The following is a 14342-nucleotide window of genomic DNA, read 5'->3' as shown; positions in this document are numbered from 1 at the left end:
CTGGCAGCATCTCCAGGTAGGGCTGGGAGAGACTCCTGTCTGAAACCAGGGAAAGCTGCTGCCAGTCAGTGAGTGAAAAGGGACCAAGGGTTTCTCAGCAACTTCATACGTCCATGTGCTTGGGGAACATTTTAGCTCAGTGGTAAAGCATCTGCTTTGCCCGCAAAAGGTCCTGAGTTCAATCCTGGCAGCATTCCCAAGTCGGGCTGAGAAGGATCCCTCTCTGGAATCCTGGAGAGCGGGCTGCCAGTCTGTGCAGACAATACTGAGCTAGAGAGACCCATGGTCTGACTCGGCTTAGAGGGCAATCACGAGCCTCACTGAAAGATTCCGGGTGCCCTCTGACGACTCCTCTGAAGTTTCGTCCAGGCAGAGACTCCCAGTTGGTCTGCCATGTTTCTTGGGATGAAATTCAGAGGCAGCTCTTGACTGGATTTCCCGCTCGGTTTCCGTGAACATCCTGGCCGTGGCCCAGAGGTGCACACACAGCTCTAGATGTGCTGGAGTTATTCCATCCGTCTTGCCTTCTTCTGTTTGAATGCCTTGTGTGTGTTTTTTTCCATCAATGCCAAAATTAACAGGCAAGAATCCTGTTCTAAAAACTGCAGCAATTATGATGAATGCCAAGCACAGATCTAAAAGTGTGTGTGTGTGTGTGTGTGTGTGTGTGTGTGTGTGTGTGTGTGTGTGTACATTGTATTTGCATATTCTGACGATGAGAATTGGTTCAGCAGCACCCTTAACTTTGCCGCCAGTTGCTTCCCCCGTCCTGCCAGGCCTGGGCGACGCTGTAACCTTCAGCTTTCTGGTTTGTCCATCTGTGGGCCTCTGCATGGCATCCTCTTACTGCTGCCACTCTTTATGTATCATTTCCCAGCCAAATGTTTTCGGAGCCGTTTACCCAGACACCCATTGCAAGTTCACATGGTGGTTGTTTTTTACATTCACTTGTTCAGCTCTTGTTGCTTTTTGTTTGTTTTTCCTAAGGGTTGGCACATCCCTTTTCGCAGTTGTGGGTGCCCATGTTCAAGATGAGACTGTTGTCGGGAAAGTGTAGTTGGACGTCTGCCTCGCCTACAGGTTCGCAGGCACAAACGTCCAGCACAGGCCTCCTGCTGAGCCACGGTTATTGCTGACCATAGTTTGGTGCCTTAACCCTGGTGGAACCACGGAGTAGTTTGTCTGGCTAAAGACTGCCATCACAGAAGGTGTATGGGGAGAAGTCAGCAAGACCTGCCTGTTACCTGGCAAACACAGAGGCCATGCACACAATCAAAAACTGTGTTCTACCTGGGTTTGGGAGCTGTGTGTGCTCCCAGTCTTCAGTTGTGTAGAAGCAAGGGAGGAGGAAAACTTGGGTAGCTTTTCCTCCTCCCTGGCTTCCACACAACTAAAAATTGGGAGGACACACAGCTCCCAAACCCGGGTAGAACACAGTTTTTGATTGTGTGCATGACCTCAGACGGTCTGGAGAGGCAGGGAAGCTGCCTTAACCATGGCTTGCTTGGTTCTGACGTAAGGTTTGACCATGGTTAACACGGATCGGCTCCAAGTTAAACTCTCACCCCGTTCACATACTTGGGCCTTGGACAAGCTCTTCTCTCTCAGCTTAGCTGTCATAATTCCGCCATACCTTTCAGGGTTGTTGGGAAAGATTCCTGCACGGATGTATGGTGAAGTGGTTAGAGCTACCCTCCCAAATGCTAGAGTTGTGACGTCGATGGTGGCCTGTGTCTGGAGTTCAGGGGGAGCTGCTGCTCACCCACAGCAACCTCCCACCCTCCACTGGCCTCCATGGTGGCCCCCTGCTCACTGCCCCCTGTTGGCTTCCCATTAAACTGCGGGGCTAGCAGGGGCAGTGTGGCGGGGGGCGGGGGGGCAGGCAATGGTGGTAGTGAAGTGGGGAAGCCATGGAGCCCAGCAGCAGATGAGCATGGCAGCCTCCTCCACCCCAGGTAGCTTGATCCATCTTAGCTCCCAGGTGCGATGATAGATAGATAGATAGATAGATAGATAGATAGATAGATAGATAGATAGATAGATAGATAGATAGATAGATAGATCTCTCCAAAGGCCTCCACTGGGATCAAATGGGCTGAAAACCAGCACAATGTTTCAGGAGCTGTGTGCATTTCCTAACAGGTTGGACAGATTTCGCTGAGAGTCTGTGTATGTACCACTGAGTGTAACTATCTCCTTTTTTTTCTTTTTCTTTTTCTTTTTGTCTTGTTTCTCTCCTCTTCCTCCGCCACCGCCGTGGCCTCTTCTGCCCCTTTCAGGCTAGGATTACCTCATGGCCCAAGGAAAACCCCGGCTCCTGGTTCAGTGAATTCAAGCGCGGGAAACTGGTAAGAGGCTCCCGCTCTCGGCTTTCTGGTTGGCTCTAACCCATCTCGTGTTTTGCAGAGTAAAATGGCCCGTTGGCCCAAAGAGCAGCCTGGCACGTGGTATAGTCATTACAAGAGAGGGTCCCTGGTAAGTGGCTACGCTTTTGGCGCCCTCCACCTCCAGACTTGGAGCACGCCAGCCGCTCCCGCTTTGGGGCTATGGCCGGAAACTGACCTCACTCTGCATGCTGGACTAACAAGCACCACTAAGGGTCCGACTCGGGGCCAAAGGACGGTTTCGTGCCGAATCGGATTCGGAAACGGGAGGGCTGCCATCTCCCCACTCCTCCTTCAGAAACTGAACACTAGGCTAGTTCTGATTTGTCAGTGCAGTTCTCATGAAATCAAGGGAGGGACTAGAAGGAGACAATCCCATGAGAACCAAAATACCTACTCTAATAGCAATCCTCTAAAAATTGTAATAAGGCAAAAAGGATCACAAATATGTCAATATGAGAGTAGTTATTTTTAATTAAATAGATGATTTGGATGGTTACATACTTATTATTGGAGACATATTTTTTTGTCTTATTAAACGTTTTGGAAGATTGATATTATAGTATTTATTAGACCGTTGGGTTCTTGTTGTATTTTGGCTACTGCTTGCATCCAAGAGAGATATGCCCTTTAATTTTTGTTGGGGACTGGAAGGAGGCCATGCTTATCTGGCACCCTGCTGGGAATTCTGGTCCCAGTTTCTGTTTCCTTAAAGTAACTGTTTTTGTGCAACCTGAGAACATTGCAGAAACCACTGCAAAGCATAAGCTCTGGTCATTAACATCAAACGGCGTCCTTGCTAGAAACAGCAGCAGAACAACAAATGGATACCCCCAACAGGAATGAGGTGGCACGTAGTACAGCTCTGTGCTCACAGAACAATAGATTTTAGAGTTGGAAGATCTTCTAGTCCACCCCCAGTGCAGGAAACAGCTCCCGCTTTCTCGATGTCACACATGACCTGCAGTCCATGTAGGCTGCAGGTGGCAGAGATCAGATGTGCAGGAAGGTGTGTCAAGAATGCAGCAGTCCTGGAGAAAAACAGGCCATGCAGATACTGCCTTGTGTTCCAGAGATGTGTCCATGCCAGGGGCCCAGAAAAGCCATTGCAGGTTGTGCAGGATAGAGAAACTGGCTCTCCAAGCATTGCAGCAACATCAGGAGAGCCAAATTTCTATTTCTCTTGGGTTTGACGCTAGACCTGGACATACGTAACTGGTTAGAAGTGGGGGCTTTTGAAGTCCCACATAGTTCTTACAGGGCATCAAAAGCCAGAAACAGGAATGCAGATCAGGAGACACGATGTACATTTCCTCAGTTTATATCCTTGACATTGCTCAGAATTCCGATTCCCTTGGTACAGAATCAGGACTGCAAAATAGATATATATTTTGGGGGTGCAAACTATTTTTAACTTAAAACACATACATGTTTTATAGAGTCCTCGTGCATATAATTGCACAAGGAGGAAAGAGTGGTTGTGAGGAGACAAATGCAGAAGAAGGGAGGGAGAGATTTTGTAGCAGCTGAGATTCCAAAGCACCTGTTCTGAGTACCTGTTTAGCAAGGCGATTATAAAGCAATTTCAAAATAAGCCAGTTTAAAAATAATAATAATAATAATCCAACCTGCTCAAGCCACAATTTCCATCACCTTGTTTGAAATGCTCAGAGTCTGTGCCCAAGAGAGCAACAGCTTTTTCTGTGGCTGTCACTGCAGCATTTACCTCACGGAGCAGGCTGCATTCGTGTGTGTGTCTGTGGGTGTGTGTTGCCAGCGCCATTTTCCTTGTTCTGTCAGTGTTAGGAGAGGTTGTGTGCTCTTGTTGCTGTTCATGTCTCCAGCTTCACAGCACTGTACTAATGTATTTTGTCAGTGTCCACCAGATGTACTCTTTGTTGTCTGGCCAATGTCTTGGTGCTCCACTGGTCACGTGCAAGGTTTGGGCAGGGTTTTGGATTGGATTGTTGTGTTTGGCTACCAGCTGCCCGCTCTCTCTCGTCTTTCTGCTGCCACCGTCTTGCTCTGCCTCAGTATGGCTTCTTGTCTTGGAACTAGCCACCAGCATCTAGAAGACACTTCAGAAATGACGTGTTTGGTGCCCCTGAGGAATACCAGTGCCCCGCTTAGCAAGACACTTTCAGCATCCTTTTGAATTCCTTGGATGTGTCAAATGAGGAGGAACCCCAGATTTGATTCACAGGTTCCTTTAGGCAAAAAAACTTGTCAAAATGGCAGCAGTGATATCAATGCAGCATCCCTTTTCCAGACCAGAACTCTCTCTCCAGACAAATCAGTAACAGGGCAGCTTGGTGGGACAAAAGGTTAATTCATGCACAACCTTTTAAGCTGAAGTTGGTTAACTCTTGACTCTGGGTCCCCACTGAAGGTGAATTAGGCTTCTGGCCCCAACTGACTAGTCAAAAAGTTTGGAGTTCTCACAAATTTGAAATGTGAAATCAAAATTCTAATTTGAAAATTCCTGAAAAAATATATTTTTAAATGGCAAGGTTTTGAACAGTTACACCTAGGCTCAATTTGAGTGGACAGCTCTGTGTGTGTTGCCAGTAAGCAACGTTTTTGTGGTGGAGAGAGGGTTGAATATTTTGCCAGAGTGTAAAGTGGTCCAAAAGAATTGAGAAGCTTGATTTAATACGTGAGCCAGCTGGGGTGGTCAGTACCATCTGGGGGAACGAATGCTCCTTGCGATTTTTTACTGTCTCTGAACCCCTAGAGATGGAAGGGAGGAGATTTCATTGCAAGACTTGCAGCCTGCTTCATGTGATCATGCTTTTATTGTCCTGACCGAATTTGCAAGTGGGTTTTAAAGGCATTTTTAAAACACACACAAAAAACTCTAGAACATCGTCGTCATTGCCAGCGGAATGGAAATGAAAACTGGCAGGAATGTCCTCCAAAGAGGACTCCATGGAGAGAGGTTCCTTTCCTTTGTGCAAAAATAACTGCAATTTTACCCCAATCATTTTGGAAGTAGGGTTAAAGAAGGGGTGAGAACATGGGAGAGAAAATAGGTGATAGCATTGTTGCACTCTTATCACCTCCTTTCTGGTCCATCTAGTCCAGCATCCTGTTTCACACAGTGGCCCATCGGATGCCCACAGGCAAGAGGTGAGGGCATGCCCTCTCTCCTGCTGTTGCTCCCCTGCAGCTGGGGTTGAGAGGCATCATGCGTCTGAGGCTGGAGGTAGCCTATAGCCACCAGACTAGTACCCATTGATAGACTTCTTCTCCATGAATTTGTCTAAGCCCCTTTTAAAGCCATCCAAGCTGGTAGCCATCACCACATCCTATGGCAAAGAATTCCACAGATTAATTGCCAAAGACATTGCCAAAGATCACAATGAGTACTTGTCCCCCTGATGGTCCAGTATTGGCGATGGCCAAGACTTGTGGGCCTGGCTTGTGGATTCTCCTTGATCGAAATGATGAGCTGAAGTCCACAATGGCCCTTTGTTGCTTAGTCCTCCCAAACCCCCATTGGCCAGAAATGAGTTAATTCTTCTTGGCCACGTGCAACGCCTTTCCATTTGGGTGAGTGAAAGATGGGATTACACCTCTTGTGCTTCTCCTGGGTTTTTCTCTCCAGCCTTGGAATATGCTTGCAACTCCCATTAGGGCTTAATGAGCCTGAACGCCTGTTCAAGCCTATTATAATTTTGCTGCCATATGGCATCTGTCACAAACCCTTATTGTTATAATTCTCAAGTAAACAAGGAGCTGATGATGTAGAAACGGACTCCCCAGAGCACACGTCGTCCTGTTGGCATTAGATTTAAGGGTTTGCAAGAGGGGAACTGACAAGGCCGACTTTGTAGAAACCAGGTCTGCTTCCCTTAAAGGGAATGTCCCGCACAGGCCCCTGAACAGAACAAAGGGGAGACATCGTCCTTGGCGCCATCTGTCAGAACCCAAAAAGCAAGACTTGGAAGGATGCACTGCTTTACCTCCTTAATTTTACACTGCCTGCAGTCTCCTCCTCTAGTCTTCCGTAACATGTCTTTGTTATGCGAGTTGCCATTTTAAATTGAGATCATCAGCCAGCCGTTTGGTAGCAATCTCAAGCCAGGTTGCGAGAGGCAGGGAAATTTCAGAGAGCCCAAAGGCTGCCGCCTGATGAAAGGAATCCTGGTTTGTGGGTGATTTAATTGTGATTCAATCATGGGTTGATTAAACCGTGTAGATTGAGTCTACAAATTAATCAATCGAAACGTAAGTTGCTTTGCATATGAATAGTTTTGCAAATGAATAGAACAACAGTACTGAAGGAAGTGCCTGTTCTAAGACAGCAGCAGCTGACACCTGCAATTTTTGGATGCCCATGCATTAAAAATAGTGGCCAGCGTCCAGACAAACACTGCACTTGTGCTATATCAAGATCTTACATTCCCAATTAGTGTCGCACTAGTACAGATGTAATTGTGGTTGCACAATGTTGGTGCGGCTCCTACCATGAAGTCTCTTCCTTCAGGAACTTTTGTGCAAGAGCACAGCTTCAAAAATCCCCACAGCCTGGTGCAGGGACGCCATTTTCTTGCCCTATCACAACTTTGTGCATTGCGCAAGTGCAACGTAGGTCTAGATGCCCGCCATGTTGACTCTAGGTGTCAAGTAAGAAACTAAGCATTCTGGGATCTATATATCACGAATATCTCACAAGAAAGATCCATAGCAAAATACATGTATGTGTTTAATAGAACTAATAAGGCAAGGAACCTACATAAAATTATGATCAGCAAGATTAAAAATTCTATATCCTTTAGAAGGCAAAGAATCCATATATCCATCAAATCCATAATAGTGACCTGGTGACCTCCCTTTCTGACCTTTTCAAATGGAGGAGCATTCCAAATTTAAATCTCCAGTGGATGTTCCAATATATATAGTTCCTCGGGAAATCAATTATCCAATGCCTAATTAATCTGGAGTTCTTTGTTAATCAGAAGTTGTTGTGTGTGTTTTAACCTTTGATTACCCTAAATGATGGCTTGGCTAAACTAAACACTGCAGGCCTCATAAAGTCTAAATCAGGTTGATGATGGCTGTCTCTCAGTTGTCAGGAGAGGGCTTCTCAAGATGTGTGAGAATCATGGGGCTGGTTCCCACAACCAGCAGCCAAGAAGGAGGAACATTTGACCATGCTCCAAGTCTTGTGCGTGCAAAAATCTAGCTAAGGAGACAGGGAAGTGGCTGTGTGTTGGCCGTAATCGGGGTTGGGCAGCAACAGTCAACCCACATGGTGGCCCTAGCAAAGAATTGTGTGGGGAAGGAAAGCACAAATCCCATCCCGCCCTCCTCAGAGTGTGACTAGCACCCAGTCACTTCCCCCTCAACCTAGTTCGGTTTTCGCTTATCCGCAAGTGTTTCTCGAGAGCATGGCTGGCCACTTCTCCTACCCAGCTGCTGGTTGTGAGAACAAGCCCAGAAATATTAGTGCTGGAAGGGACCATGGAGGTCTTCTAACCAGCACTGGTCAGTGCAGGAGATGTTGCCAGGGAGGCTTCTTCTTCTAGAAATTGGCTTTTGGAAACATTTGGTGGCGACTGGAGGTGTGTTTATGAAAACAGTTGCTTAGTGGTGGGGGGGGGGTTCCACTTCCCTCAAAAGTCTTACAGATATTCTGCATAAGAGATGGCAGTCCAAATTCACCTCGGCGTTCATTTTGTGTGAACTTCACCAAACTGCGATTTCAAGAACGACGTTGCCACCCAGATCTTGTGCTGAGTGAAATTAGAGGGGAATCTGAAACACTCCAAAGGAGGCGAAGAGAGTTTTGATCAGCTTTGGTGACACTTGGTGGAGGGGACATTTCACACCATCCTAGGGGAGAAAAACAGTCTGTACATCAAGGAGACTGCACAGCTTAAAAAGCAGCAGTCTGCATTTCCTTTGAGGAAGGGCACAGGCACACACACGGGCTGTGCAATCTTTCCCGACTTGGCTTAGGACCGCCGCCCACCTCAGGTTCGTTTTCCCATCCCCTGGAAATCAGCCCTGTCTGCCCCAAATGGAGCAGTAGCTCCCAAGGGGCACCAGTCCGTCCGTCTTCTAGGTCCTGGTCACTCTTTCTCCTCCTGCCTTCTGGCATGCTTGCCTTGGTCAGTCAGACTGAACTCGCCAGACACACTGGATCCAGAAGATAACTGGTTGGTATACTTTTGTTCCTTATTTCTCCTTTTCCATGATGTCGACTTGCCTATTGATCTCTCCACCTACTCGCAAATTCCCATTTATTTCCCCCCCTACTTTGTTCTTTCAAGGAAACGAGATGTCTCCAGGTCATAATCCTAAGCTGCAGCCCATGATGGCTTATGAAGGGAAAGTACTTCTGTCTGAGAAGGGAATGATAGAATCCGACAGGCAGGAAGGGGCTTTCAGAGCTCATCTAGCTCAGCCCCCCTGCTCAGGGCAGGACACCCAGAGTTAAAGCCTCCTCAAGAGATGGCTTCCCACCCTCCAATTGCAGACCTCCAGTGAAGGGAAGCCCACCACCTACCGCCCCCTTAGAGGAATGGCCCTGTTCTTCAATTGCATCAAGACATTTCTCCTAATCTTCAACCAAAACCTGCCCTCTTCTAATTGAAGTCCATTAAATCTCGTTCTGCCCTCTGGAGCGGGAGAGAACCAAATCTCTAACCTCTTGTATGAGAGAGCCCTTCAGGTAGTTGAAGAGGGCTGTCTTGTTCCCCCAACCACCACTCTGTCTTCTCTTCTTCAGGCAAACATAGGCCTTGGTTTCCAGACTCCTGATAATGTTGGTCTATTTTCCTCCTCTGGACTCGTTCCAGTGTGCCTACATCCTTTTAAACGTGTGTTGCTCAGAACTGGTGTGGAATCATGTGGAACTGTTCCTTTTGGTGACATGGAACATCTTCTAATGTAGCCTAAAATTGCATTAGCCATTTTTGCAGCTCCGCCATACTGCTGGCTGATGTTCAGGTTGTGATCAACTACAGCCCCAAGAAAGATCCTTTTCACATTCCTCCTCTTTTTTGAGAGAGAGAGAGTAGGTCCTTACATTATCCCACACTTTCTGTAGTGGCACCAGAATCTTTCCAACAGAGGTGTGGATGCCCACTTAGTTTGAATACCTCCCAGAATCTAGATAACCCTTTCCTGTTTACTCCAAAGTTTTAGTTTTGGTTTTGGAGGTCTCCAGCTAGATTCTTTAGTCTGCACCTTCCCTCCCCGACTTAGCATCCGTGTCTGTAAAACCAGCTTTCTGATTTTAAGATGTTTGTCCATCACTTTGAGTACAATTTGCAGAAAGGTGCTCTGGGAGTATCAAAGGAAAATGCAGCAAAGGACGAGACCCTCTCTGCAAACTCAGATGCAACTTTGCTTGGCTTCTGAGTTTTGAAAAATACCTAGGAGGTTTTTCTCTGTTTGATCAGCTGGTACTCTGGCGAATTGTGTGGCTGGGATGCCTTTTGAGATACTGTATGGAAGAACAGAGAAGGCGCTTTGAGAAGTGTGTGTTCCCTGTGCCATATCCCTTTCCAAGCTCAGGTTGCTGCCTTCCTTGCTGAACCTTCCAGCATTCTCGGCTTCCCTCTAGTCCCCACTTTCTGTTCCCCTCAGCTCTCCTACGTGGATGCCGATGGCAACCCCATTGGCGTGGTGCAGATGACCTTCCTGCGGCTCCTGAGTGCGTCCGCCCACCAGAATGTCACCTACAACTGCTTCCAGTCCGTGGCCTGGCACGATGCCACCGCCGGCAACTACGACAAGGCCATCCGCTTCCTGGGCTCTAACGACGAGGAGATGTCCTACGACAACAATCCGTTCATCAGGGCTGTCCTGGATGGTTGCGCAGTGAGTGTCTGCATTGGGGTGGTTTTAAGTTGGGGTGGTTTAAAGTTGGTTAGGAACATAGGGAGCTGTTATATGCCAAGTCAGACCCTCGGTCTATCTAGCTCAGTGTTGTCTACACAGACTGGCAGCAGCTTCTCCAAGGTTGCAGGCAGGAGTCTCTCTCCCAGCCCTCTCTTGGAGATGCTGCCTGGGAGGGAACCGGGAACTTTCTGCTCTTCCCAGAGCAGCTCCATCCCCTGAGGGATCTTACAGCGCTCACACTTCTAGTCTCCCTTTTGTATGCAACCAGGGTGCATCCTGCTTAGCTAAAGGGGACAAGTCATGCTTGCTACCACAAGAGCAGCTCTCTTCCCATAGCTCTCCAAGGTTTCAGGCAGGAGTCTCTCCCAGCCCTACCTGGAGATACTGCCAGGGACTGAACTGGGGACCTTCTGCATGCAAAGCAGATGTTCTGCCACACTTATAATTGTCATTCCTTCACCCTCCTCTAGGGGGGGACTCATATGCAAGCATGATTCACATGGGGGACATTTATTTCTGAGGAGTTTGTGCCCCTTGATGCATACCCTTAGATGCTTTCCTGCACCACAGGAGAAGAAGCTCAGTCAAGTGAGAGCAGGCATTGCAAAAATAAATAAATAAAAATGTCCCCAGTGTTGGAACACTGTTCTGCTCGGATGTTCTTTTGTCTGCTTTGCTCCTCTTTCTCCTGGGACCCACATTTCTGTCATAAATAAGACAAAAATTGACAGAATTCAAGCTAGGCTGGCTTCTGAGGAGTGATGTGCGGGGGGGGGGTTCTGCTTTAATCTCACCAAAAAAGGGAATTTTCTGTTGCAACTGGTTAGCTGGATATGCACATGAGATGTTGCAGACAGGAGGTAGAAAGTGGGTGATGTTGGAAGTGGGGAGGAATTGGTGGTTGGTTACCAGAGCAGCAACAGCTGTGATTCTGGACCTTTGAGACATGCATGCCCATCTAGGTGGATGCTCTGAATATCAACATGCCTTTTCTCAAACCCCCAACCCACCCCAAATGTGAGGCAGGCTATAAATCTAAATGAATAAGCATTTTGCCGTCAAGAGCTGCCATTCATTGTTGGAAGGCAAGGTCATTTATAACAGTTACTTTTGTATGCTTTTTACTGCCACACACCAACAACATAGCCTAGCAAGCACACCAGCTCCCAGTTGCAACCACCGCAGTTTGGCCTCCTATCATCAGCTGGAGTTTTCACTGCTTAATCTAGCTTTCCAAACTGTGCCCTGGAAGACAGACTCGTGTGACTCTAGAAAGAAATCAATTCAATAAGCCGAAAGCTCCTGGAAGTGCAAAGGACCTCCCCATGGAGGAGGCTGCCCTGTGGTGTGTCTGTGTGAGTCCCTGTTCAGCTTTTGCTGCCTCCTCTCAGTTAGCTTCCACTGGAGGGTGTAAATGTGCTGGGTTTCTGGGTCAGGGTGGTTCATTCAATCGCTTCCGTGACAGAGAAGCTGCCGAATTGCTTGCCTTAAAAGAAGCGATTTATTGCATCTCTGTGTTAGTCACTGCTCTAGGCATCTTAAGCAATGACTCACGCAGAAGCGCGGAGGAGGGAAGGGTCTTCCCTCGAAATGAACTATTCTTATTTTTACTTTTCGAAGGAAACCTAATTGGCCTCTAATTTTAATCCAGAAAGGAAAGCGTGCCTCGGTGAATAGGCTGGCTTGTTAAATGGCTCGTCAGCCAACAGAGTGGGTTGCTGATGAAGCAGGTTTGCCCGTTTGGGTCAGGGCCAATCTGTCCACTAGGCAGACCTCGATAGAGGACCAGTGCCAGACTATAGCAGTGAATATAGCATGCGACCCCGGCCATCCGCCCAGCATTTGAATAGCGTGACCGGTCATCCACCCAGCATTTGATTAGTTTGACTGGTCATCTGCCGTGCGACCGGCCATGCAACCAGCATTTGAATAGCGTGACCAGTCATGCAATCAGCGCTTGAATAATTTGACCGGTCATCTGCTCCGCAACCAGCATTTGAATAGTTTGACCATTTGACCGGCCGGCCACCGTTCAACTGTTCAGTGAAAAACCCGTATCGTGTATAAAGTGTTCCTCGATCGCTCACAGGGACCTGAGGGTAAATCTGGCTAATATGTGGATGTATACCCTCCATTCCAGAGAAGGTGCGAACTGAAAGCCCTGTTTGAAAAGAATAAAGTGTGTATATGTACACACTTAGTACATGTAGACACAGTGTGTAAATATCGGCACAAGGCAGAGTGAGTAACCCCTTCTCCCTCTTTTTATTTTTAGTTTATACACACACACACACTCTTAATGGCTCTCTATATAGACACTAAACAGAAGTGTCTGTGTGTGCGTGCACCAAGTTCAAGGTCTTACTGAACCTCTTACCGTTCTGGTCTTCTGCATGCAAGCAATCAGGTGCTCTTCCCAAAACATACATCCCCTCTCTCTAACTTAGCCTGTATACAAGGCAAGAAAAGAGGGTGTGAAGAGTATAAAGCGTTAGGTCAGCCCTCCAGCAGATGCTGTCCTACAACTCCCATAATCCCTGGCTGTTGCCACTGTAGCTGGGAATTATGTGAGTTGTAGTCCAAACACATTGGGCGGGGGGGAGGGGCAAAGTTGAGCAGGCCTGGGTTAAGTAGAGAGATGCATAAAGGTGCTTCACAATCAACTCAAAATAATATAATACATTTAAGACAAAATAGTAGCAGCAAATTTATTGCGGTCACAGACCAGATTAACAATTAATAACAATTATTAGCATTAACAAGAAAATTCAAGATTAAAAAAGAAACTGTTCACTTCCACAAAAGGAGATGAGGGTAGAACATGGTTTGATTCGGTGGGACCCCCATTCTCCAAATTAACCATTATTCCAATTAACTATTATTCCAATAGTCTGGAAAAGAGAAAATAAATTTTAAAGAAAAAACGTTCAAGGTTATCAATAACCATAATTAAAAATATGATGCCTAAACTTTACATTTAGATAGACAGTGGGCCACCATATAAGAACTTTCTTCAAAACATAGACCTGTGTGAGGTATAAACACATAATAAGCAGTAAAACAGTTGGAAAAAAAATCTCTGACAAGAAGAAACCATTGCAACATTTGCCATATTTCCATAAACTGATATTGGCACAAAATAGGTTATATTTCCAATCATGGATATCAACAAGTTCTAAAGGCTTTTTTTTTTAAAAGACACATTTTACCTAGAGGCCCGATTGACCAATAAATAAGAATAGATATCTAAGACTAAATGATGTCAGAGGTCATCCAAAATTGTTTTGAAACCTACTTGGGATGCGTTATAAATTACATTCATTGTTGCTGATTCCTGTGAAAACATCTAAAAAATTTTTTTAAATCACAAGTTTCTTTCTTTCTTTATATCTGTGTAAACCGCTTTGGAACTTATTGTTGAAAAGCAGTATATAAATATTTGTCATATCGTAAAATCTCATTTTCAATCAGTCAGTCATTATTTTGGTCTTTGACCAGCATAAGATAAAACAGAAAAACAGTGGTGTTTAAAACAGAGGAAAGTAATAACTGTAAAGTTTGCACGAAGAACTATAGAAAGTTATAAAGTCAGTCAAAATATGATAGATTAAATGCATGAAGGTTAAGAGGCCCTCCTCCGGGTGCCCCGCCAATACTTCCAAAAGCTGCAAAACCTGTGGGTCATGTTTGGCTTTGTGCTCAACATTGGTCTGACCCAATACAGATTAGCTCCTTTGTAGGTTTATCTCTAGCCCTATTCAGATGCTATCCAAAAGCTTGCGGTCATCATGCACAGCATTGAAAGGGGGTCTGGAAGGCTCACCACAGCATGTTTGCCCACCTCCATGCCCACAGCAGCGTTGGTCTGAAGGGGTGGGACACCATATCCAGGATGGTTGGCGCTTCCGTGATCAGCAACCTGGATTTCCCAAGGCTGCTGGCCATAGAAGTGTCCACCACCACAGCTAAAGTATTCACCTCTTCCAAAGTCTCTGTGGCTGTGAAGAGCATGTGACAGAGTTTCTGGACCATTTATGGAGCTGTACATGATTACAGTGGGTTTTTTGATAACATCTGAATAAGGCCTCTGTCCCAGGTTCTTCT

At 46.5% G+C, this 14342-nt stretch overlaps 1 protein-coding gene and 1 long non-coding RNA gene across 7 annotated transcripts in view; one reads left to right on the top strand and one right to left on the bottom strand.

The window, feature by feature from the left end:
• Window positions 1–14342, top strand: part of COL5A1 (collagen type V alpha 1 chain) — a 374283-nt gene that overhangs the window by 356060 nt on the left and 3881 nt on the right. For 2 of the 3 annotated variants that reach the window (XM_053282026.1, XM_053282024.1), the window contains exons 64-65: window positions 2280–2348; window positions 9984–10217. In XM_053282026.1, the coding sequence (XP_053138001.1) occupies window positions 2280–2348; window positions 9984–10217 (303 nt within the window). Of the gene's footprint in view, window positions 1–2279; window positions 2349–2406; window positions 2476–9983; window positions 10218–14342 lie in introns of all 3 variants that reach the window. The other variant, XM_053282025.1, reaches the window with a different exon arrangement.
• Window positions 12933–14342, bottom strand: part of LOC128338884 (uncharacterized) — a 73237-nt gene continuing 71827 nt past the window's right edge. For all 4 annotated transcript variants that reach the window (XR_008312737.1, XR_008312736.1, XR_008312738.1 and 1 more), the window contains one exon: window positions 12933–13129. This is a non-coding gene — a long non-coding RNA (uncharacterized LOC128338884). The remainder of the gene's footprint in view (window positions 13130–14342) is intronic.

The sequence above is a fragment of the Hemicordylus capensis genome, chromosome 17 (assembly GCF_027244095.1).
Source record: "Hemicordylus capensis ecotype Gifberg chromosome 17, rHemCap1.1.pri, whole genome shotgun sequence".
NCBI lineage: Eukaryota > Metazoa > Chordata > Lepidosauria > Squamata > Cordylidae > Hemicordylus > Hemicordylus capensis.
Note: the sequence above shows the minus strand (reverse complement) of the source record. Positions and strands in the feature narration are given on the sequence as shown.